This window comes from Mauremys reevesii, linkage group 27 (assembly GCF_016161935.1).
Source record: "Mauremys reevesii isolate NIE-2019 linkage group 27, ASM1616193v1, whole genome shotgun sequence".
Lineage (NCBI taxonomy): Eukaryota > Metazoa > Chordata > Testudines > Geoemydidae > Mauremys > Mauremys reevesii.
This window is the reverse complement of record NC_052649.1, coordinates 3,268,623-3,294,690: the sequence shown is the minus strand read 5'-3', so window position 1 is coordinate 3,294,690 and position 26,068 is coordinate 3,268,623. Positions and strand designations below refer to the sequence as shown.

At 43.5% G+C, this 26,068-nt stretch overlaps 1 protein-coding gene and 1 long non-coding RNA gene across 13 annotated transcripts in view; both read right to left on the bottom strand.

Annotated features, from left to right (window-relative positions):
- The window catches only part of FAM117A (family with sequence similarity 117 member A), a 29,760-nt gene extending 19,513 nt beyond the window's left edge, over positions 1-10,247 (bottom strand). For 2 of the 3 annotated variants that reach the window (XM_039516330.1, XM_039516331.1), the window contains exon 1: positions 10,091-10,247. In XM_039516330.1, coding sequence (XP_039372264.1) covers positions 10,091-10,214 — 124 coding nt within the window. In that variant the 5' untranslated portion in view covers positions 10,215-10,247. Of the gene's footprint in view, positions 1-4,390; positions 4,456-10,090 lie in introns of those variants that run through there. The other variant, XM_039516332.1, reaches the window with a different exon arrangement.
- A 1,800-nt stretch (positions 10,248-12,047) lies between these two features.
- Positions 12,048-26,068, bottom strand: part of LOC120392031 — a 17,718-nt gene continuing 3,697 nt past the window's right edge. Inside the window, exons 2-8 of one of the 10 annotated variants that reach the window (XR_005591549.1) lie at positions 25,211-25,310; positions 18,283-18,530; positions 16,170-16,355; positions 15,883-16,062; positions 14,912-15,013; positions 13,079-14,298; positions 12,048-12,298 (exon numbers count right to left, since the gene is read on the bottom strand). This is a non-coding gene — a long non-coding RNA (uncharacterized LOC120392031). The other 9 variants (XR_005591553.1, XR_005591551.1, XR_005591555.1 and 6 more) reach the window with 9 other exon arrangements.

The following is a 26,068-nucleotide window of genomic DNA, read 5'->3' as shown; positions in this document are numbered from 1 at the left end:
TTTCAATAAACATATATAAACTGCACAGCCTTGGGAGCACTGAAATCCACTGCATCTTCCGGTGATTAGGCAGAAGCTGAGGTTAAACCACAGTACCCCTCCAATTCTTGCATAAGATCTGTGCACATAGTTCCAAGACATCCAGACTCCAAACTCCAACACAGTTTCAATTCAGTCAACTCCAAAATGCAACCCACTGGAAAAACATGCAAGAGCCTTTCTAGTCATCTAGCTTATAGGCTGAATCAGGTGGTTAGGCTACCATTTTGCACTGAAAGAGGCAGTCCCTTGGTGACCTTATGGAAAAGAATTTTCATTCACTCATAGCCAAGGATAAGGAGCAGTGTATGACAAGAGGAGTTACCAGATTAGAAAGCTAGACTGACAGTTATGAACCAAATCAACTTCTCCTATGGGCACTGCTAAACTGGGCTGGAGTTTTAAGATCTGGCTTGCAAGCAAAACTAAAGAAACTGCAGTCTTTGTAACCATTTCCCTAGTTACAGGCTGTATTTGAATGCAGCTGGAGAAAGCTGTCCAAGGAAAAAAGCCATCTGCAGATGTAATTTAAGGATATTATTCAATAAGGAATACTAGAAGTTCAGGCTTTTCTGTGGCGCTCAATCAAATCCAAAGACAATGCATGCCTTAAGGAGCAGCTCCACTGAACACAAACACAAGTTACGTAGGGTCCAAGGCTGCAGCTAAACACCCAGTTACTGGAGGAAATGAGCTGAACTTTTCACCTTTTATCTTAATTCTCTAAAGCTTATTTTATAATTAGAAAAAACAATCTGGAGTATTTCAACATCCTCCAACTTGAAATCTTTGGCTGCAATGGACATTCTCAGGCCTGGTCTGGTGTGAAGGCCCTTTTCAACAGGGGCTTGAAGCAAGTGGATCACTTATCCCAGTGCATATATGCAGCACTTCTGAACTGGCTTTTATGCTCTGCAAGGTTAAGAGTGAGCTGGCAAAGAAGAACAGGTGGGTTACTGACCCTATATGGACCATATAAGGGTTGCTTCAGAAACAGGTTTTTACATTTGAAATTTACATTGTTTACTCTTTTACCTAGTGGATTACAGATGACTGGAGAACTAGTAGGATTATGTCAAATACAGAAATGAAACCCTGAGCAATTGAGAGGAACCAATTTCTAGTCCTCGTTACAGACTTATTTTAAATAGGTTTAACAAAAACAAACCAAACATCTGACAAATAGTTAGGAGTAGAGATCACGAAGATTCAACTTTGTCCTCGACTAAAGGATGAGGAAATACCCATTCAATCCTCTGGGTCCTTGGAAATATACCAGTAAAAAACAGACCAGATTTGACATTGCTGATATTTCTAAGGTTAAAAACAAGCAAGAAACCTTCCAGGCCTCGCCACTTGCTTCTGGTGTCCAACAACGAAGCCAGTAAGTAAATGCTGCAGAGTAGGAAGCATAGCAGAAGTTTACAAGTTATAGCATGACTCCAATGCTAAAGTAAAAAAGCAAAGAATTACAACACACAATATGTTACCAAAATTTCTCTTATGGCTTTGCTAATCTGGGGAAAAGGGAAGTGCGGCCAATGAGGTCTGCTTGCTTTTAAAGCAGGGGTGGGCAAACTAGAGCTAACGGGCCGCAATCCAGCCCTTCAGACATTTTAATCTGACCCTCGAGATTAATTTAATCCAGCCAGGCCTTGCCCTGCTCTGCACGGCTCCCGGAAGCAGCAGCATGTCCTCCCTTCGTCTCCTATATCCAGGGGCAGCCAGGGGCCTCCACATGCTGCCCCCGCCCCAAATGCTGCCCCCACAGCTCCTATTGGCCAGGAACCATGGCCAATAGGAGCTGCAGGGGAGGTGCCTGCGGACAGGGCAGCGCACTGAGCTGTCTGGCTGTACCTCCGCTTAGAAGCCGGAGCGGGGACTTGCCGCTGCTTCCAGGAGCTGCTTGAGGTAAGTGCCATCTGGAGCCTACACCCCACCCCTGCCCCACCCCTGCCCCCCTGTCCCAGCCCTCATCCCCCTCTTGCACCCCCAACCCCTCATACCCTGCCTCACCCTAGAGCCTGTACCCCCAGCCCTTCCCCACACTCCAACCCCCTGGCCCCAGCCCAGAGCCCCCTCCCGCACCCTGAACTCCTCATTTCTGGCCCCACCCCAGAGCCTGCACCCCAAGCCAGAGCCCTCACCCCCCCAACTCCCAGTTTCGTGAGCATTCATGGCCCGCCATACAATTCCCATAACCAGATGTGGCCCTTGGGCTAAAAAGTTTGCCCATCCCTGTTTTAAACATAACTAGTTTAAACTGGGATTATTTGTTTTTGTACCCAACTACTTCCCATAGGAAAAGTTATTTTATTATGTATTATAATGTGTTACAGTAGAGTCTAGAAGCCCCAACTGAGATCAGAACACCAATATACTAGACACTGTACAAATGCAAAGTAAAACAGTGCCTGGAAGTAAGAGTTTTCAGTCCACCTGGTCCCTAACAGACTGTCTCCAGTGCTTCCAGCTCTGTATCATACTCAAAGCAATGTTATTGAAACGTGTTGGTAGACCATCGGAAACTCTATTGTTTACATGCGGATAGAAAAAAGGATGCAGAGACACAAACCCAGATCTCGAGAGCAATTCAGATATCCCATAAAAGCCATCTCGTTCCTCGGGGCACAAGCTAACCTCAAATTTACCCAATAGAAGCAAAACTTTAAAGCAGGGAGCAGCTTGTCTGATACAGAACTGTCAATACAAGTCAAAATTAGTGACACATGTGATCACATCCTTTACTTCCCCGTTCCCAGACTTGTAAAGACGCAAGCAAGCTGAGAGCAGCAAGTTTACAGTGAAGTTATGATCCATATCAACCGAAGTCACCAACACCCTGAAGTGGCTCTAATTACACGGCTCATGACAAACTTGTTCTACACTTAACTTTCCACCACCTGTGCTTTGCATCTGGCCTCAAGTCAGAGCCTTATACTGTATATAGCCACACTTTATAGAAGATAAAGAGAACTGACTTGATTGCATAGGGCAAAGATGAACTGCTTTTGTCTAGAGCGGCAGCAAGAATATTAACTGCAAGATCTTCCCATCTTCAATCCAGTCCCTAAGGATGTTCACTTTCTGGACAACTTCCTCCCGGTCCCTAATCCCTCAAATCTTGTCAATCCACACACCCTTGAAAAAGCCCTTAAGAAAGAGGGAAAAGCAGCAGGATGTCCTATGACTTTTGCAAGGAATAGTTCAGCTTTATTCCTTCAATTTAGCTGCGCAGAGTTTGTGTGCAAGTGTCTGTTGTGTGACATAGCACAATATAATCCAAGTTAGGCTCTATTATTACTGAAGTTCATCCCATGAGTTCATAGTATCCTGAGTTACACCTCCTACAATTACTATCTTCTCACTTGGAGTGAAAGTGGATTAATTCTCCTATTTTTGTATGGTTGACACAACCTGACCTGTTAATCCTGCCTGAGACATCCCTCATCCAAAACACAGGGTTACAGGTAGACTGCCAGTTAGACAACCATAGACTCACTCAAGAATCCAAGATCTGCGGAATGAAACCAGTCAACTTATTCCCATCACAGGGAACGATTCATTCCATACATATCAAACACATGCATGTGAAACTTTACTATATAATCAGCCAACATGCGGCTGTTTCACCTGAGGAAAAAAAATCAGACCAACAATGCAAGAAATTGAATACTGAAGGCAGCTAAAGTTACTCCCATCACTACTGGCAACAAGATCCTCAGCCCTGCTCAACATGGTATCAACATCACATTCACACGTTTTCCAGAAGTCCAGAAATCCCTGGCAGGGAATGCCAGAGTTAGCAGGAGATCCATTATTTCAAGGACATATAACTTTTAGCCAACCTACATTAAACTGATCAGATAATTGGCCACAACTCCTTATTTAAAGTAAAGGATGGCTGCAGCATATGGAGACTACAGATTCCACCATGCAATGCTTTACTGGATCTAAGCAATCACTCCCACAAAGCAATTCCTTACCAGAGGACAGGTACATATTAAAGATGTGGGCTCCACTCTGACCATCCCTGCATAAATGCACCTGGGGAAGTTACTCAACAGCACAAAAGAAAACCCAAGAACAGCAAAACCACAAACACCTGGGCCACTATTTTGGTAGTGAAAGCCTTCAAGTTCATTTCAAAACTGCTATGACAGAGGTGAGGAGGAGAAATATTAATTTATCAGGCTCTGCTCTAGCTATACCATATAGACAAAGTACATTCACAATGCTTTCAAGTGGTAAACAGACATTTTCCTCCTAAACATTTTTATTCTGCCAAGCATACACAGACTTAACCGCTTATGAAACTGTGTCTCAACCAGTTTAAATCTAGAATATTCACCAGACATGGTTTCACACTGATGCCATGATAAATCTTGATTTGGTAATTCACTCAGTTCTTCACTGGTCTAGCAAGATCTACGCAGCAAGAAAAAGATTTGGCATCTCAGAAACAGGCAAATTCAAAGAGCAAGCTACAAAATGCTAGTTAGATGAGTCACCTCAGTTAATAGCAACTTCCCAAAAAGTTAAAGAACACTATATAATTCTATAAGCTACATGACAGAGGAAACTTTTTTTGTCCTGGTGAAAAGGGAATAGTTACCCATAAGCGATCATGTCCATAATTATTTACCAATACAGTCTCTATTAAGATGACAGGAGGTATGGAAATTGGCAAAAAAAGTAATCCCTAACCAATGCCATCCCCCAACCACAGCTACATGCATGCACAGGTGAAGACCCTCTGCCTTCATCTCTACTCATCTCACACTATTCCCCCTCTCATGTACTACACTCTGCCACCAATAATTGACTCTTATGCCCTCCACCAACTATGCACTTTTTTCATGCCACTCCCTATATTATAGAGTGTCTCCTCCAGTGGATCAAGAAATGTCCTCCCTTTCCTCCAAGACTGCCCTTAAAATGCAGTTTTAAGTGCACCACTAACCAGTCAGCCCCGAATCACCACATGACCCTTCAACACAGCTTACATTACAGTATAAACAAAAGTTTTGTTATTTTTAACATCACTACTGGAACTACTGGAACTACTAAGAAAACAACTGTGGAGTTGCTTTGCTTTTATGGTGCACTGATCCATCCCCTACTTTTTTCTATGTGTTGTCTAATTTAGACGGCAAGCTCAGCAGGGCATGTAGTTGGTCCACTTGTATTCATAAAGCACCATGTACACCAATGCTGCCACATACATTAAGTTCCAAGTTTTCTTAAGCAGCTGCCATTTCCAATGGTCAGTCTGGCAAGGCGAAAGCTCAGAGGACCTCAACAATTTACTTTAGACAATTAGAAAGCCAAATTTAAGCCATCTGGTGCAAGATCTTCAGAAAGCCAAGACTGCTTGGTTCTCATCCCAGTAGATTCAAGGGCACGAAGCATGTAGAAATGTATTATTAGGTCCCTGTGGAGATTAGAGTCTGGATACTCAGAAGAGAAATTTTCCAGTTAATGTGAAGCTCGGAATATACATTGGGGGAAACTGGAGCTTCACACAGCACAGCTTTGTCTATAGTGAACTAAAATAAACCTAAACATTTCCAAAGCTGATTCCACCTTTGTGAGAACATAGCTCTTGACTGTTACTGAACCTATGGAATTTTGATAGCACCAGCAGTCTCCAAGCCATCTAACTGGTGTAAAAGGAGACAGGGGAGGAGGTCTGGCCCATATCTGAATAGGATCTTCAAGACAGGGTAGTAATTTACCTACCTTACTAGCATAAACTACACCATTGAAGAGATAAGGGATGACCGAAACCCTCATGGCTACCTCCATTGCCACACACTATAAACTTCAAAGCTTGAAGACTTCTAAACACCAAGACAACAAACCCTAGTCTCCACAGAACTGTTTTCCTGGCTTCTCCACTGCAGAATAGCTATGCAGTTTAGCAAAAGCTCTTTAAGGGGCAGATTCAACAGCTGCTCCCTATTTTATTTCAGCAGGATTTTCTGTGAACAGAGCAGCTGCAGAATCAGACTGGCTCAAAGACTGTCTTTCCATGCGTCAGTCGAAGCCGTGGAAAGACACACAGCTAGTACTGGAGAAACTGCTGGGCTTCAGCTTTTTAAGAGTAACCCACCTCAGCAGGCCAGCAGTCAAGCCACTCATGAGCAATCCAATAAACAGGGCACAGGAATGAAGAAAAAAAATGATAGCAACAGATTTCAGGGCTGAGATCCCAAGACTGCAATGAAAATTTTCAAGTTAGGAAACACTGATATAGTTTTTAGTTAAACCACAGCCAATTTACTGCAGTAGCTCCCACACATACAAATGGTAAGTGAAGCTTATTGTAGGAACAGTGACTGGGGCACAGCAATGGAAATTTAAATACATTTCAAACTGTACATGAACAAAATCAAGAGGAAAAATTCAAGCTGCCAGAGCCTGAGCAGTGAGGGCACAAAGCCAGGAAGAAATGAAGACCAGCAATTCCTGTTTCTGAATACTGTCAGTGGATTTTCAGCCTTCTAACCCTCAGAAAACCTACAAGCATCTAATGCCATGTCACAGGGCAGTACAGAGCCACAATGAGACTCCATAATGCAGCCAGCAGAAAAAGCTAACCTACATATGTCCTAATTTCTTGATAATGTTTTGCTTTAATTTTATAAGTTTTCAGACTGGCAAATGATAAATTGCCATATTCACAGCAGTTTCATTTCAGTTTCAGAGTAGAGGTGGCATAGAGGGGAGATTAGTACTCAAAGAAATGGGCTATTTATTTCATGAACTCATTTCAAGTGTAAATCGGGCAAAATACTCTAATGGCTTCTCTGATCAATACTAATCCTCACTGTGGCAGGAAAAACTAGTACTATAAGCCTCAAATAATGAAATGTACAACACTTGAGGAACAGCCATTAATTCCCACTTTATAAAAGTGATTGCTCTAACCCACCCTAAAGTAGATTTAAGAACTGATGCATAAAAAACCAGATAAAAGCATTTCAAACGGATGCTGTCACAAGGTTGGTAGAATTTTTTACCAACATTCTTTACTATTTGAAAAGCCCATGCAATCCTGTGTTTTGTCCAAAATAAGTATTGCATTGCTCTTTCATATAGTAAGAAAGATTTCAGCAGCAGCCCAGCATTCATGCGCAACCCTACAAATAAATCAGCAATCGCACATGAAGGAAAAACATTTCCACAAGCTCATATAAACCCTCCAAAAAGGCTATACTTAGTGATTAAAAAAAAAGACTTTAGCGATACCTCAGCAATGCAGTTTTGGGATCCATTATGGTTTATAGTACAAATAAATTTAAATGACTGCTTCTGTATCAAGTCAAGTGACCTCAGTAATAGGATGTGCTGTTCAACTCCAGATATAGCTTTCAGTTTAGCTTCTTTTAATTGTGACCTAAAGCCATCTTAAAATAAGGCAACTTGTTATAACGCAAAGGTAAAGAACAAATTTTCCCTGCCTCAAACAGGCAAATGTACAGAAGGGACTGCAAGAGCCCAAAGATGAAAGCCCCTTATTTGTGCATGTAATTAGAATGCCCACACGGAATTTTAAACTTATCGCATCTACCCAAATGGTTTTAATGCAGTCAAAAATATCTTCCAATTAGTTTAGCTCTTGTTCACCTTCCACTATATCTTTGCTTCTCATCCCAAATCCCCCCCGTATCTCACCCATTCCAGTCTCTCATTACTCTCATTTCCACCCATTCAATTTGTATTTAAAAAGCACTCACAAGTACATACTCATTTTATGTACTTTTCTTACATTAATACTCTGAAAAGAGACTTCCCTCATTGAATCTAAAAGTGCTTTACAAAGGTGAGTAAACATCCCTATTTTACAGACATAGGAACCAGCAGTGTGATTTTTCTCAAAGTCAGCTGCAGAGGTGGGAACAGAAAACAAGTCTCAGAACCGTCCGTAGGTCTAGCTCTAGGCAATACTATTTCCCTTGACACAGTACTTGATAAATTACCTCCCCTTTAAAAAAAAAACAACTTGCACCACTATATAATTTCAGTTTAAGCCTGAGTCACAGCATCAGCCATTTGAACACTATATACTCATGGCTTGGGCCAAAGTCACTCTGCTCAGACTGATGATATGGTTAGAATAAAGAGAGTGTAAGCTGTAAATCTAATCAACTGGAGAGCATGTTTAGACTAAGATGCAGGGGCTTTCCACCCACACCATTCAGGAAAGTTCAGATTTAAACTCGAAACTAACTTTGAAGCCAAGAAGGGAGGTTCTAGGAAGCCAAGATCACCAGAGTTACTGTCATAATATGAATTTGAAAAATCCTACCTTTTTGCTCTCTGCTATATGTCGCTGTTCCCTCCTCCCTTTCTCAGCATACAGATCCTTCCATGGAAGAGTGTGTAGCTAACAAGTTTTGATCCCTATGCTTGGTGGGATCATTGCTCAGTTTGTCCTCCATCTTGCCAAGTTGATAAGGGCACACTTAATAAAGCTTTTCATCTTCTTGTTACAAACATTAAGTAATCCTCCTAACCATCCCTGTGAGGGGAAGTACCTTATTTTCTTTTTAAAGATGGGAAATGGAAGGCAAAGAGGTGGAGGCACTTGTAGAGTTATGTCACCATAACCAAGCCAGTAACAGCTGATAAATACAGGGAAGTGATGTTACCAACCTGATCCAGCTCTAGAAGTGGACATTAAGCATTTTATCACACGCACACTGCCATGTTAACAAGTACTAAGCTATTTTCCCACCATTAAAAACCAGCTCACTACAAAGATTCTGGGCTCACCTATAACTCAAACATTATGCAAAACTCAACCTTAGCTAAGCGACCCAAGTATAAGCCTCTCCATCACAACCCTCAGGCAAGAGCCAGCCAAGGTGCTTTGCCATATGCCCTAAAGGACAGATTAGGCTTTGCAGGAGTACAGCTGAGGATGCTTTACTGGGTGGGAAAAGGGCCTTGCTTTGTTCACTTGCAGCTTTTGGTCTTCTTCCTTGTGTAAATCCCATCAAATGGAGTCTGCTCTATAAGTTTGTCTCCCTCCAAACTGCTCTATTTAGTGCCATATCCTGTAAAGCAGCGCAGGCCAAAATAAAGATCTTCTTTTCTGACATCCCACCACTTCTTGCATAGGCCCCTCCTTTTCCTTCAATCTTGATCGGTTTGACTTTTACCCACCCTAGTCTGCTTGTGGTGCTACATAATTACCCCTGCAAGGTCTTACTGTATGCATCCCACACACCTGTTCACTGCACGTGCAAGAGAAGAACTTGGGTTGGCAACAAGTCTGGCTACACAGACAGAAACGGGCCCCTAAAGGGGAATAGGTGGGCAAGACCTACTGGCCAGCTGTCAGCTGGGAACCGTCCCCCGGGAGAGGCGGGGTGAGCCGCTCAGCCCAGCAAGAAGCCGAACGGCCGCAGATGAAAGGGGAGGGGGCTACGGCCACTGCAGGGGGGAGCACCTCAGGGCCCGACCAGCCCCGGCGGTGCTGCTGCGGGAGGTGGCGCTGTGTCCGAGGGCCGGTCACGCACAGCTGGGTCCTGAAGCACGTGGCGGGCGGGTGCGCTAACGGGACCCCAGCTGACACGGGGGAGGGGCGCGGGGAGAACTCCTAGGCGGGGGCGCGAGCTGGGGCCGGGGGGGGCGGCTCTAACCGCTGCTGGAGTGGAGGCTCCAGGGTACGGTCTCTGTCAAGCACCACGGCCCCAACCCCCCCCCCACCCGCTCAGCTCTCCCCCTCTCCCCCATGGCCCCCTCACTCGCTCAGCTCTCCTCCCTTCCCCCATGACCCCCACCCGCTCAGCTCTCCCCACCCCCTCCCATGACCCCCACACCCGCTCAGCTCTCCCCCACCCCCTCCCATGGCCCCCACCCGCTCAGCCCTCCCCATGCCCGCCCCAGCCGCTCAGCTCTCCCCATCCCCTCCCATGCCCCCACCCGCTCAGCCCCTCCCCATGCCCGCCCCACCCGCTCAGCTCTCTCCTCCCCAACGGCCCCTCAACCCCTCGTTACGCGCCCGACAGCCCAGCCCCCTCCCTCAGGCCCCCGTTACCTGCCCGGCCGCCGTCTCCGCCTGCCCCGCGCCGCTGCTGCAGCTGGAAAGGGATGGTGGCCCTAAGCGGCTGCAGCCCCCCCACTCCGCCCCGGCAGCAGGAGGCCCCGGCGGCCCCCGCCATCCCCAGCTCCGACCCGTCTTCTCCCGCGAGCCCCAACAGTAACCAGCGAACCCCCACCCCGCGCTGCCGCTTATCAGAGCTTCGGGGGCCGAGCTGACCAACGTACCCCGCTGCCCATTGGGCCCCGGCGGCGGCCAGCTCCGCCCACCGGCCAATGGAGAGCCGCCGCCACGCCCCGAGCATTGCCTAGCAGGGAGGAGACTGGGAAGGTCCCGCCCCTTACGCAGGGTCCAATCAGAAGAGCAAGAAATAATAATACCGCACTCCCCTCCTATCCGCACCAGAGCAGCACCAGATGGGCAACCCACCAGAGACCAATCAGAAAAGGAGAAGCGTACGGAAGGCCTGCCCCTCTTCGGCATCCAATGGGAATTCCAATTAGTGTCCCACCCCCTCACTCCAAGCACCAATCAGAACCGCAGGACATGTTTGTGTCTCAATCCCCGCCCCAGTGCCCAATCAGGAAGGCAGGCGGTACTGGAGTCCCGTCCCCGCCCCACGCTAGATCAGGTGAGCGCTGTGGTTTAGCGCCTGCCGGCTGGTTCGCAGCCTCACTGACGACACCGAGTTTCTTTTTCACTTTTAGAGCCAGCTACTGGGGGCAAGAGGGTGAGGCCTACACCAGGACCACGTGGGGGAAGCTCGCTGTGGCAGGGCCTGCCTGCGCTGAGCACACACATGGAGTCGCTAACACAAAACACGGGGCAGGCGATGACATATATACACTATATGCTCTCAACCCTGCATGAAAAGGTTGTTAGTAGGGGTGGGGAGTCAGAACTCCTAGCTAGCACCTGTTGCTAGAGTGTGAATATTGTCTAACAGGAGTTACTAAACCCCATCACCTGAAGTATTACCACCTTAAAAATCAGGGGTAGCTGTGTTAGTCTAGATCTGTAAAAGCAGCACCTTAAAAATGGTGAAGTGAACATCAAGCTCGCTATTGTGGGAGCTTCTTAGACCAGGGGAGCGGAGGTTTAATTCACTACTACTTTGCTAGCAGGACAAAGCAACAGTTCTGCTAAACTGCACACTTAACAGGAAACTTGGTCTCTTTGCTCTGTCTCCAAAGTGATGCATTGATAAAGGGTTTGAGCACAATTGATGATATATGAGTGTACAGGACTATCTTCTCCAAATATTGAACAGGAACACCATCTTATTCAGAACTTGGGTGTACTGAACCTCTATTTCTAGTGAAGCAAAACCTTTACTTACAATGCACCTCTTTTGTGAGGAACACATTTCACTATAAGTCCCACTGGTTTGCAGTTAAATAATTATTTAATACAGATTATGGTATGACCTGGAATAAAAGGAGCATAGAAAAAAATAGTTAAGACTCCTCTGGATTCAGGAATTAACCTCTAATAGGTGCCTGATCATTTAAATGATGAGTATACAGACTATTTCCTAATACCAGATGAAATAACCATGATGATAAAGCATCTTGTGGCACCTTATAGACTAACAGACGTTTTGGAGCATGAGCTTTCATGGGTGAATACCCACTTCGTCGGATGCATCCGATGAAGTGGGTATTCACCCATGAAAGCTCATGCTCCAAAACGTCTGTTAGTCTATAAGGTGCCACAAGACGCTTTGCTGCTTTTACAGATCCAGACTAACACGGCTACCCCTCTGATATATGATGATAAACAATTTTAGCTGAAATGCACCATTAGCTATCAGAACTAAAAAGCTTGAATTTAATTTTTTTGTTACATGGAATAATAGTTCTGTTGCACTATTCCAGTTGATGTCAATGAGAAGTCTGAGGATGACAAGGTAAATGACAGCAATGAGACCATAAGAAATAAGTGTTCACACAAGTGTACTTAATTTCATCTTTATCAATTTGAGTGTTCCCATGAGATGTCAGATCAGGAAACTGAAGTCCTTTATTCACACTAAAGTTACAGCAAGCATCCTCCATTCACTTCCCGGCCTGTAAGCCTTACTGACTAGCTGTCAGAAAGTACCAACTTTCAGTCATTGCTGGGTCAGATTTGAACACTGTGACTTAGTTTTTCACCTATTCCAGGAATCCTCCAAATCATTTAGACCTCCAGCTACTGATTTATCTACATGCAAAAAGGAGGAAAAGAAGAAAATGAGGTAGCTTAACAGGTTCAGGTTTTAGCACTCTCATTCTTAGAGACCTTTCAAAAAAAATGAAATTATAATTTTACAGGACAATTTGAAGTAACTAAATCCATTGTTCTTGACACAATGCGCCATATGATGCATTTGCAGCATCATCCATATTATACTTCACAGAGAGTATGCTTCTTCAAGGAGAGCATGTTTTCTTACTGCCAGTACTGTGAAATAGCTAGAAGAGCATCATCATATGTGTCAGAGTGAAAGAGGTGGTCCTGATAATTATCAGACATAAAAAATAAAATAAGTTGTCCCAACCTCTAACATTTTAGAATAAAAGCTATCATGGTTGGGGGAGGGGGGGGAAGAATCATATTTGCTCAGATAGCCTAAAAATTTAAAATATTTTCCTTAGCAGACAATTAAGCTGTCACCTCCCAGTAGGGGATGGGTTGCTCAATTTAAAAGATATTACCTATGGAAAATATATTTTGCAAGAACAGAAATCAAAGGACACCCTTTCAGTGTCCTCAGAAGTAATTCTGACTGCCCTAATAATTGGTAGCACAGAAAAAAGAAGACAAATATTGCTACAACATTTCATAATTGCATGAACCCATCTTTTTAGAAGATGGTATCTTTGTATCCACTTAGGGTACTATTACAGTTTTTGACTAAACAGTCCATTAATTACACACTTATGCCATCATCCACCTCAAATAACTTAGCCATTTCTAACAACAATTGCTTGAAGTGCTTACAGTACTTTCTTTGAGGTGATGTAATTTGCGTGAAGAATGCAGGATCCTCAGTGACTGCAAAGCGTGTTTATGAACAAGTCCCTAATGAAAATACTTAGTAATTATTAGTTTCAATGCCATGTACAAATATTTATCCTTCCAATATCCCTGTGAGAGAGGCTTTTAAGTATTAGCCCTCTTTTGCAGTTGGGGAAACTTGAGGTAGGAAGAGGTTTAAACCTGCTTATAGCCATGCACCAAGTTAGCAAGGATTAGAACTCAGGATTCCCAATGTCTGACCTCATGTTTGGTCCATGGTCCCTTAGTGGCTGAGATTTGCAAAAGCACTCAGTTTTAGCCTAACTCTGCCCATACTGAAGTCAGTGAAATGTTCATAGTTTGTCTTTAAACTAGAAAACTCTCCTTAAGTTTTTCTCCTAACAGCAGTTTCACTAGTACTATTTACTACTAGATGGATCATAGCTTCTTCCTTCTTTCAGGTGAAATCTAAGAGTTCTATCTCAGCATACCTCCCCCCTCAAATAATATTTTAAAAAATGTGGTGGGTGAATGAGAAGGGACAGAAAAAAAATAAAAAGCTAAGAAACTACTTTAGATTTATAAAGATACCACCGAGATAAATTAGAAACAGGTATAGGTAAAGAAGGGAAAGCCACTTGGGCTTAAGTGATAGGTTAGAGTTTGTCTACATTAGTAATTTTTGCAACAGTAGAGCTGCACTGATGCAAAGTCTCAAGGTAGATGTGCTACACCAGCATACGGCAGAGCTTGCACTAGTGCAATTTATGCTGCTTTCAAACCAGAGTAACTCATGCTAGTGCCAAGTACACAAGCCAAAGTGATGATGTTCTGTACCTCCAGGATTTGGCTCCCAGTCCAGGTTTTAGGATCTAATCCAGCTCCTGTTGCCAAAGGGATCTGACCCTTTCTCTTTAGATGCCAATCCTCCAGTCTGCAGAGTGCCCTCCACTCAAATGGACTTTAATGGGTTGACTGCATTCGGTATCTCCAGGAGATACTGTGCTACTTGCAGGATCAGGCCCCTAGGAGTGCAGATTCTGGAAGTGGCTCTAATTAAATGAAGAAGCAGCACTTGTAGCTTCCAAAAATTGTCCCATCCAGTGCCCCACCCCCTGCCTGAAAGGAGATCACTGTAGTGTAGGGCTTTAATAATAATGGAAGGGTTAAAGGTTGGGGCGGAAACAGGATCATTGGGCCACCTGTAGAGAATAAGAAAATTCAAGATGATCCAGTTTGTTAGTCCATCATGTGAATACATGATAATACACATAGGTCAAATCCTATGGAATGAATAAAAAACAGACCTCAAAGTTAGGCCCCATATTATTAAAATATTTTATTTTGATATCACCTACCTGCCATAGCATTCCAGGCACCTCAAAATCTACAAGTTTAAAATCATGCAGTTTTAAAATATTTTATATGATTTGGATCTTGTATCACAGGAACATGGTGAACGTGGTTAAATGCACTGGGCCAAATTCAGACCCTAGTGTAACCATCAACTGCAGTGGATGTATTTGGTTCCATTCAGCTTACTCTCTTTGGATCCTCTAAGGAAAAGAGGGAAACAAATACACACCGGAAATTAAGCTACATTTAAAATATGTTCAAACAGCATTAATGAACTGGATGAACCTCAAAAAAAAGCCAGAAAATGCAGATGCCCCCACCCTTAAACTATCTTGTACGGGGGGTACTGCTAGAGCCTCTAGGCAGTGGACAAACCAACACACCATGGGTACCACAACAGAGGGACAACAAAGCAGGGTAGCTACTCCAGAATGTCACAGACAGGTATGCAAGACTCACATGAACTCTTGATCTTGTGCTTGGTGCATCTTCTCTGACATGATGGTGGCTCGCAGTACACAGAGTTTAAGTGCTGGCATGGCAGCTGCAGCGTGGTTTCACCTGGATTTGGAGAGTTTAAGTAGGACCCTGAATGTTCTAAAATAAGGAATTATTTGAGAGACATAGCACATCAGTATAAACTTCTTATTAATCATATTGGATAGCTTCTTCCTCTGCTACTGGCCTCACTTACTGTTTTAAACGTATTCACTATACAACGCCTTTGCACCAGCTTTCTGCAATTTACACCATTTACTGTCTGATAGCTAATTCCAGCTAACTCATTTTCTTTGAAAATACTCTAAGACCCAATCCTGCAAATCAGATCCAGGAAGGCAGGTAGACCTCCTAAGCTCACATGTAGCATACGTCTGACTGCAGAACTGATATTTAGAATTGTATTGTATTTCCTCACAGGATTCATTCACTTCTATTCCCCTCCCTACCCCTTCCACTCAGGTAGGCCAGGGTTTTAAAGAGAGCTCAGTACCCACAGTCAGAGCCAAATTTTCACCATTGCTCTGGATTTTGGGTGCAGAGTTCTCTTGCAAATCTGTTCACAAAAAAGTGTCACAATGTGAGCTGTTGGGTGCTGAAAACCTGGTCCTGAGATATTTTGAAAATGTGACTCCTAGAACTAAATCTACTTCTCCATTCCTTCAGGTGCAAGGACCTTCTCCCCTGCATCTCCCACTGCCTGGAAGAGCCTTTCACTACCTCTTTGTCTCTTACTCCATCACCCCCCCCCCCCAATTCTCAAATATCGTTTGGGATCATCTTTCCTGCTCTTGCTTTCATTGGAGCTTTGTAGTTCTATTTCACACATTTTGTATGCAAGCTATTACACAACACATAGTTTTATGTCCTAGTCCGAACTGAAAGGGAGGTGATCAAACTTCAGGCCAAGAGACATTGTTATAAAAACTTACAGTGGCTCTTGTAATCCTATCCTGGCTCACCCTGGGATCAGATTCTGTCTAATGGTTTCAGACATCACTTTTCTGCTTCCCCATGGGTGTCTTCAGGAGGGGATGGCTGGTGTGCAGCGAGACGGGTGTGGTATGCATATCTCATGCAGACGCAGCAGAGCCTGGGAAGCTGTGGTTTAACTAGATAAGAGAGAGGGGAAAAGGAGTGAGGTGGCAAAGCAGCCTCAGCTCCACTCCAACCTTTCTGGAGACAAGAAAACGTTATGTGACAGGAGTGAGCAGCTGACCTCCTTTAGTGGAGATCACAGCAGAGCAGTGCTCTTCATTGTCTTCCTCTATCCCCCTTCTCACAAGGCTTGCTGCTTCAATTTGCATGGGGAACACTCAGGACATAACTCTTGCATTGAGCGCAATCATCTTCTTATTTCAAGAAGAACTCTCTTACACAGGGTATGCATGTGTACGCTGCAATACTTCAGTTAATGAAGGAATGACAGATGCATAGAATTAATCTTGTAATTGAAGCACAGATGAAATATAAGCTACAATTTTGTTACTAACATTTTTAAAAGAAAAAAATACCCACCTGCTGTCATCCCCATAAAATCTCCTAGTCCAATCACTCCTAACTACGGGTACTGTACAATCAGTCCCTGTTTGGGAGCTCACAGATACTACTGGCCTACCCTCTCCTAGCTCATGGTACTGTAAAAAATTGTGCAGGAGCACCAATTGTGTGGGAGCTCACATCTACTCCAATCCTATCCCATCATGGGCAGGAAAGATTTAGGATCTCCATGTGCAGAAGTTCAAACCTGCCATCTTTTTGTTGTGTTTGTAAAACACCTACAGCACTACCATGGGGTTCTGGTCCATGACTGGGGTTCCTAGGTGCTACAGGAATTCATAGATAATGAAAATAATAAATAAATAAATACTCTAGTCCCAGCCTCTCCCAGAAGGACACACTATTGACATTCACAGCACCACTCTCTTGAAGGCAGGGGAAAAATTATACTTCATATTCCCAGATGGCTTTTCTGCTGGATGCCGTTTCTGCAGGTTCTCCTCAATTCACCTAAGACCTCAAACTAGTACCTTAACTTCCTGTTAGAGAGTCCCTGAGCCTGTTCTCCTGGCTGACCACATAGAATCTCCCCTACTCCTTCAAAATGTGTGTATGAAATTAAGAGTAAAATTTATCTGTTAGAGACAGTCTCTTCTAGGCTGTTTCTGCCTTTTTGTACACAAAGCCTTTTCAATAGCAAACCACTGGCCCTGGAAATAACTACACTTAACTATCAAGGTCCACATGGAATAGTGTCAAAGGAACAGGAGATGCACGTAAGTCAGCTGGGAGAGTCAAGATACAAGAAAGAAGAATGGAGCAGGAACTGACGAGGGCACATGGGTAAGAGAACAGCTCCATCATAAGAAGACTGAAGAATGGAATTAGCAATGCTGAATAGAGGCAACTGTGACTACATTCTTTCGTCACAGCTTTTGACTGGTAGCTTCACCCTTCTATTAATCTCTGATCATTTAATTGGTCCACACCTTGTGAAAGTTCAAACTCACCTTTCAAACAATTTCTACAACTGGACACAGATAGAAAATTATCACGCCTCATGCCACCTCAGCAATGGTGTTTCCATGCTGTTGTTTCACTCTGGCATAAGAGAGGTAAAACAAATGTGTTCCAGTGCCTGAGTTAACCAGATCATGTGTTATAAATACAGCTGGGGTGTTTGCAGGCTGCAAAGGGATGCAGCTTAGCTTTGCTACTTTGAGGAGAAGCACTACTCCAGATCATCTTCCGAATCTGATCCAGTCTTCCCCACCAAGTTGTTTCTTCCTCCCCCAGATTCTTAGGCCTGGTCTTTACTTAAAAGTTAGGTTGACACTGCTACAGCACTCAGGGATGTGAAAAATCCACACCCTTGAGTACTGTACTATGATGAGCTAATCCCTGCTGTAGATGCAACTAGGTGGACCAAAGACGGTTTCTTTTGACCTAGCTACTGTTGCTCAGGGAGATGGAGTTCCTGCAGTGATGGAAAAAACCTTCCGTCACTGTAAAAAGCATCAACACTATGATATTACAGTGATATAGCTACAGTACGTTACCTATAGGGTCTCCTGGGGCAATGATTTATTTCATTCTGCCAATGCCTCTAAGCTTACTACCTCTAAGACTTTTAGGCAGAGCTTCCCAAGAAGAGGAGAAAAGAACTGTAAGGAAGGAAGATGGTTAGGAGTGGGATGAGTTGATAATTAGCAAGGCTGACAGCTGCAGTATTTGGCATCCTGCTAAAAACAGTTAGTTTTAAATTATTCCACAATGGGAAAACAACTAATTTTTAATCCATCCAGAGGGCTGCAGCTATTTTAAAATCTCACCTCAATCTCATCAAATCAGCCCAGGATGGAAGGTTTGTGTCTACTGTGACAGAAGAAAATGTCTACATGCAGTGCATTCTGGACCTCTTCTTCAAGAGCTGCTGCACTTCCAGAAGTCACTGCCACATCTCTGAGAATGGCGGAGGTAAACCAATTACTTTTTTGATGTGCTGGATCCTGGATGCTGCGCTCAAATATAGCTGAACAATGTAGTCATCTCCTCAGAACAGAGGTTCCTCAATGCTGTGCTGTAAAACAGCAGAAAAAGTGATGTAGTCTTACTGGTGCTAAAGGGCCCAAGGTTAAGAACCCACGTTTTGTTTATTGTATTCTATCTGCTGGTTTCTATGAATCCTGCTGTTGTAATTTCTGTAGCCTTCCAATCTTGAACAGTCAAGAAGAACTAATCTACTGCAGAGATCTACTGCAGCCAGCCAATACCATTCTCACTCATCTCTCTCTTTGCAGAACCCCAGAATGCCAGCTACCTCATCAGGAAGAGCAAATGCTGCATCAGAGCTTCCGAATCTATCAAATCTGTCCCATAGTATCTGAAGCAAAGTGCTGATCTAGTCAATACTCTCCCAAAGAGTAGCCTTTTTAAAAAGCACAGTCTGTACAGCAGTATGCTCAGTATTTATAGTCTGTATGTGTAGGAGCATCTATTTGTGTGTAACAGGTTTTCCTCCTCTCATTGCCCTGAGTCACACCTAAAAAAAAAAAAAACCAAACCACACAACTTCATCTCCCCCTCCTTGGCGCTGAGTCTATCAGCTTCACTGGAGGGACTGACAAGCAAAATGGAACTCTCTCAAAATGAACAGATCCAGCTACAGTATCACCATTCTGGTCTATCAGACAAGTCCTGAATGAGATTAAGTAAATTCCTTGGTGTTTACTACGGGTGGGAAGGAGACAAAGCTTACTTTTAAGGTCTTGATCTTTGAGTGAAACTTCAAAGGGTATGTTTTTGATGAACCAGGCTTTCCCTCAGTGTCCTTGAACAAAATTCTTCTCACTCACTCTAAACTGTTACATAAAATGGCTACCTGCCTTCTATCCCCATCCCCCAAAGATGGCTGCTTTTCACTAGTGGGCAGTTTGTACATTCACATGGTTTGATGTAAAACAGCATAACTGATTTTTTTTTTTTTTAATTATAGGCTTTGACAAATTATTCACTATACATCTAAGCTACTTCAGAGTCTGATCTGGCTCACACTGAATTCAGTGGGACCTTTGCCATTAACTCCTAATAAAAGTAAGACGAGATATTATGAAACAGACAATTTGCACTAAGTTATGTATATTATACAGCAGAAAGTAACACATTCACGTAAGAGGAATCACTGATGTCAAAACATTGCCAGTTCGGTAAGGGAGCATGTAAATGAATAAAGAATAGCACCAGTGAGAGGAAACCAGTCAATCACTGCAGAATCAATGCCAGATAATGCATGGATTCAGAAGATAAAGGGTCTGGTTAGGGAACAGTGTGGGAATGCTGTCCCGTGGATAGAATGAGACACTAAAAATCCCCATTCATATGTTCTGTTCCCAACTCTGCCACTGACTCACACTGAGAAAAAAAAAAAAGTCACTGTACCACAAAAAATGGGTATAAAAGGTTACCCTACCTCAGAGAGACTTAACTAATGTTTGTTAAAATGCTTTGAGATCCCCTTGAGAAGAGGGGCTACATTAAATGCAAAGTGTTAATAGTCACAGAATAATGGCTTGCTTAAAAGAATGAATTATAAAACAGCAGAAGCATTAGATTCCTGGGGTGGGAGGGGGGGGAAACATGGCTTCTGAACTAGTGTATGAGACCCTCTGTAATTAGAACTCTTATCTATGGACCAGTTGTGATCCACAGAGCATTAGCTGGTGGCCTGCAGGCAGCTGGCTGGTCACTTGGTGTTGGATTGCTTTGTTTCCAGCTACTAAATTGCATTAGAATAAGTTAAACATGCATTAAATATTTTCCTGATGTTACTTTTCCATGTAAACTGCTATATTTGGCACAGGAATGTTATTCTATCACAGAGGCAAGGTGAATCCAATGACAACTTTTCTACTAAGATGGTTTTCTCGTTTTGAAAAAGCTTAAGACCCCATGAATTAGGAAATAGGTTACACAGAGAGCTGTTTAGTAACTGGCAGAATATAGGAAGAAAAAGCAGATACTGAAGGAAAACAACCCATTTGGCTCAACATAACAGTCTAGAAGTTCCAAAGGAAAGAAGATTGGGGTGGGTTTTGTTTTACCATGAATAAACTGAAAACAGGAGTTTTCAAATAAACTTTCAATTCCAGCTGGCATTTCTGAACCTTCTCCTGGGCAGCCATCTTGTTGAAGAGTGATTCTGGCAGAGTGCAAGCCTACTGGAAAGAGCAGTCATCTTGTTTCCCCATATGCTTTGATAATAGTTTGACACTCATTAGAAAAAAGGACACATTACTGACCCAACTCACCACTGCACTCATGTAATCCAGGGTAAAGTGGGTATAAAATACTAGCAGTCTGATCTGATAACATTTTATACATATTGGTGTGACTACAAAAGGCACAAGACAATGGGGAATTGTGGCCACTGTTTAAACACTGAAACACTGCAAACCAGATTCTATCCCCAGTACACCCACTGACTCCAGGGAAATTGACCATCTGTATCCAAGGGCATAGTCTGTGCTTAAAGCTTTCCCCCCCCCCCTTCTTTCTTTATTACAGTCAAATCACTATTCAGGAAATTACATAGTCTCTGCTACTCATTATCCACATTGCTTGGGTCAATTTTAGGGGAAAATGACTGCCCACGGGATAGGGTCAGAAATGCCAAGTGGGATAAACATTTTAATTTCCCTTCCCACGTGTGTCAAAGTTTTAGTCCTAGTGATAAATGTTTCTTACCCCTGGGAATGTTTGCACCAGTGGGCTGAATAAAATGAGCAGAGTTTTCCTTTAAGGAAGTGTGCAAAGGACTTGATTGATCAGGAAGCAAGACATTAACATCAGTGCCAGGCAGTTGGAGAGCACTGCTTAGACTGGAAGGAATGTATTAAAGGAGCAGGTCATGAATTCAAAAGCAGCCAAGAGGATACAAAACACCCAAGCTGGGTGGGGCAGGGAAGGCATAAAACATTTGGCCCATCATGAGGTGTTTTGACCCAGCTTAGCAAAAATTACTATTATTATGGACCTATTCAATAAATTCAATTATAACATGGGGCCAGGGGAAAGAACCAGGAAATCTGCAGCTATAGCTGAGTGAAAACTTTTTCGCTTTCAGTAAAGCTCAAACTGGACTGCTTTCTGTTACACTAAGAGTCAGCTGGGCCAAACTGGCCTAGACCTTGTTCTTGGATGCCAGAAAATGCTGGCTCCAGAGAACTGCCTGCGATGCCAGCAGAAAAAGTAATTGCAAGGGTTCTGTTGGAGTTCCCTGTAGTACCTTTGTCTACCTAAAGCTAACTGTGCCCAGCAAAACTTTCAACTCAATAAATGGTAGGTGGCCAAGACTGTCTCTTGATAGTGAAGATTTCTGTAGTTATTGTTTACAGTACAATCCATATCCTGGCTACATTCAAACTGGCTTGGAAAAGGAACTTGGGGTTACCAGACAAAAGGATTCTGAGCTGCCCTCTGCTTCATGGGAAATCAGAGCAGAAAGGGAATGAAGAAGAGGCATCGGTCCATCTCAGCCAGCTGTTTGCTGAAAGGACTGTGGGCACATACGCTCAAAACTAGAGTCCCCTTTGCATGCAACAGCTGATGAATATTTTAATTGCTAAATCCATGAACAAGTACACTGTGCCAACATGAAAATGAATCCAGTATCCTAGACTATCTTCATGACTGCTACAGTCTGGGCTATACACAAGTTCACTCAGACTGGGCCTAACGAAGGGCCTCTTGAGAAGCGCTGGGCACCCTCAACTCCAACAGAAGTGGAAGCTCAACAGCTGCAGAGCCAGGCTTACTGCTGTGAAATTGCATCTGCTCTTTAATCCAGACTAGATTCACTACAGCTTTGCACCTTGTATCATCTATGTACACATGCGAAAAAAGTGTAAGAACTACCAAATCAGAATGTCGGCATTTTACACCCTATTTGCACAGGTATAAATAATTACACAAGGTTCAAGACAGTAAAGAATCAGGCCCAAGATTCCTAGCCAGTGACGTGCAGTTGGCAGCACAAAGACACCATCAGCCCTGAAAGAGAGATGTTTTTGTGAAAGACAGTGACAATTTGTCATGTACACCTTGAAGATCTCTCCAGGGACAGTATATGTGAGCATGGGAATTGTCCTAGCATTATATGCTTGGGAATGAGACGCTTTTCTGATGCGGCTCTACTGACACCTGAACAACCCCTGATGAGAAGAGACTGGTATGTGAAAGCATCTCTTCCCAGAGGATGCTCTACCCTGTCCTCTTGATTCTTTACTGGTGGATGGTAGCAGGGACCTCAATCCTCTAGTGCAGGGGTTCTCAAGCTTCATTGCACCGCGACCCCCTTCTGACAAAAAAAAAAAAAAAAAAAGTTACTACCCAACCCAGAAGGGAGACCGAAGCCTGAGCCTGCCTGATCCCTGCCACCCCAGATGGGGGCTGAGCAAAGCCAAAGCCTCACTCAGCCCCATTCACTCCCAAGGCTGAAGCCCTCAGGCTTCAGCCCCAGACAGTGGGACTCAGGCTTTGGCTTTGGCCCCTGGCCACTGCAAGTCTAAGCCAGCCCTGGCAACCCCATTAAAACAGGATCACAATCCACTTTGGGATTCCAATCCACAGTTTAAGAACCACTACTCTAGTGAAGCCACACCTCTGCTTCTTTAACGAATCTGATCTTCTGTGCTTCTTTCTTGGCGCCAGGGTAGGGGATCAGTGCCAACATTCAGAAGTGATGTCCAGAGAGCAATCTGCATTGATGCAGACTACTCAGTGTGTGCCCAAAGCGGGAAGGTTCAGAAGGGATACGCAGGGCTGCCTCCAAGAGGACGTGATACAGCCTCACCTCTCTATTCTTTTTTGTCCAGGGTTTAAAGTCCTGCAAATCTGGCAGCAGTCTTGAATGCGACCCTCTTGAGGCACTTCAGGCAGGTGTAATGAGGGTCGGTCACTGGCATAGATTTCTTGTAGCCTGCACAAGGCTTAAAATCCAGAGACTAAGGCATATTCCAGTACCAGGGATTGGTACCCAGTGGGGAAAAAAAGGAACCCAGGCTCCAAGAAAAACAACAAAGAAAACCTATACTAATCTAACACTAACAAATACACTTACTATTCACAGAATGAAAAACAATTTTCCTGTCAAGGGAGAAACTTGCAGTAGCAAGTTGATGCGCTCCAACTACCAGTCACAATGGTAGGAAGGAACTGAGAAGGGTCTGGGGCGACCATGATCTTTATGCCAAACGTGCAGCAGCACAAGGTAATGAAGGGTCCATGTACTGCCCCAACAGCCACTGCTAAGGGAAAAATCTGTGATTCTGGTACCCTGGGCACGCACACACACCTGAAATGGAATGGATATGTGCAATCATGCAAAGAAAAGCCAATGTTTCAGATATCTCCCGTGTCATGTTTTACTCATATGTCATTTGTCCCCACTTCACCTAACTGTGCTGCTGCAGGTAAAGTGATCTCTTAATGTCTCACAAAAAATAACCCCCCAACCCTAGCAATTAATAATGTATAATAGAGCACTTCTTGTACAGCACTTTTCAACTGAGGATCGTGAAGTGCTTCACAAACATGTACTAAGCCTCATGACATCCCTGTTAAGGTAGATTTGTATTATCCCCATTTTATGGGTGTTAACTGATTTGGCAAGCCTGTAACAGGGCCAGGTACAGAACTCGTCTCTCTCAACTCTCAGTCTTCTGTCCTAACCATTACATACCATTGCCTCACTAGATATTAGGAAAACTGCTTTTACTTATCAGAAGAGCCACACCCTTCTTCAGGAAAGCTTTTCCTTTCACCTCCTATAGTTGCTGGTACTGCTAAGAATTGGACAATGCATCTCAATTACTTGCAATGAGACTTTGGTTCCTCAGTCACTTTTGAAAATGGAAGTTAGGCTCTTAAACTATTTAGGTGCTTTTGAAAATTTAACCCAAAGTGACTCCAGAAAATTCTTCATTCTGGGTCTTCCTTGGAAGATTTTCAGTCCTGGTTAAGGGACCACAGGGAGCCAGAAATGTTTTTTTTCCTTCATAGATAAAAGTTAATTTGATTATTGCATGTAGTGGAGACAGATCCAGCCCTTTAACTTAAGAACTTGTGAAGTTTTAGATCTAGAAGGGTGAATAAGTCGCTTACTACAGTGACATCTAGTGGTAATGCTAAGTCAGTGTAGAAATTACACTTCTTTAAATGCGATGAAGGGAATGCTTGAAAACCCAGACAGAAAGAAGGATCCTCATTCCTGACACAGCCCACTGCTCTGCGTGCAAGGGAATTTATTTTAACACAATAGACAAAAAAGAAATAGACAAATGTCCTCCCCATACCCTCTCCCTAATATATCTTTAAAAGGTCAATCAATCTGTGCTAGTGAAAGAGAATGATTGTACTAGGGTTTGAACCAAGCATATCCTGGGCAGGCACAACAAACTTTTACACATAGTTTTCCCCAGTACATACAACTGTACTAATCAGAACTAGTGATAGTGGAATTTTCGAGAGGAGCTGGACAGGGACCTTGAACATACTCCACACGCAAGTCACTGAATAGCCATCAGATTTTACCATTTCCCAGACATTCCCAACTTGAACTGGATTTTGAACTAGCAGACACAAAGCAAAAGCTTCTATATCCCATTACCAATCCCCTGAGCCACCCAGTCCCTAAAATTAGCTCCATCATAGATTTATCTGTGTGAGAAAAGTTCTGGCAAGCTGCAGCATAATAGTCATTACCTGGTCCTTTCCTCCTTCCAACAGAGGATGGGAAGGAAGATGGAAAAACTCAGCATTGAAGGCATCTATCTTCCTTTCTCATCAGGCATCTGAACAGAACCTATTTACAGGAGGAAAATGTGTTTTTTCCATTCACGCATACTTTGTAAAAATAGGGGTATTGTCAATCATCCTCATACTATTTACTGCTGGGGGCGGGCAGGAGGTGCATGAATACATGGGGATGGGGGAGGAGGGGTGGTGGGACACACAGGAATAGGGACAGATGTGCCTGAATCAATGGGAGAGGCTAGGGGTCAGACAGGGTCTGCAAGGGGGAGGCTCCCCAACCCCCTAACAATCCCCCTCCCAAAAAAACTTCTCCCACCCAAACCCAACAACCTTTCAAATTCATTCCCAGGCTCCTTCCCAGCAATTACTTCCCTCTCCCTCATTACCCCTGATTCCCCCACGCCTTTGCACGGCTTCTGATGGGTGCAGGAAATACTTTTCTGTATTGTATTTTAAATAAATTATTACTCAAAGTTCTGTATTAATATGCCTAGTAAGGAATCTATTTGTCAAAAAACATTTCCTGAATCTTTTTGTTGTCTATTTTGTTACAGACATATTTGTTGACAGGTATTTTGAAATAAGTTACCAAAACAATTGAACATGGCATGATTATATTGTGTTATTTTGATGAATAAAATATGCAGAATTTGAAAATATCGTGTACAGAATGTTTTGGCACAGAATTCCCCTAGGAGAAACTATTTTAAGAACTATGAAAGTGAGCCAGTGTTACTATTAGAAGCATAGGAGATTGGAGGCCTAGATTCCAAGTGCCGTAATATTTGAGCCGATCGCTGAACTTCA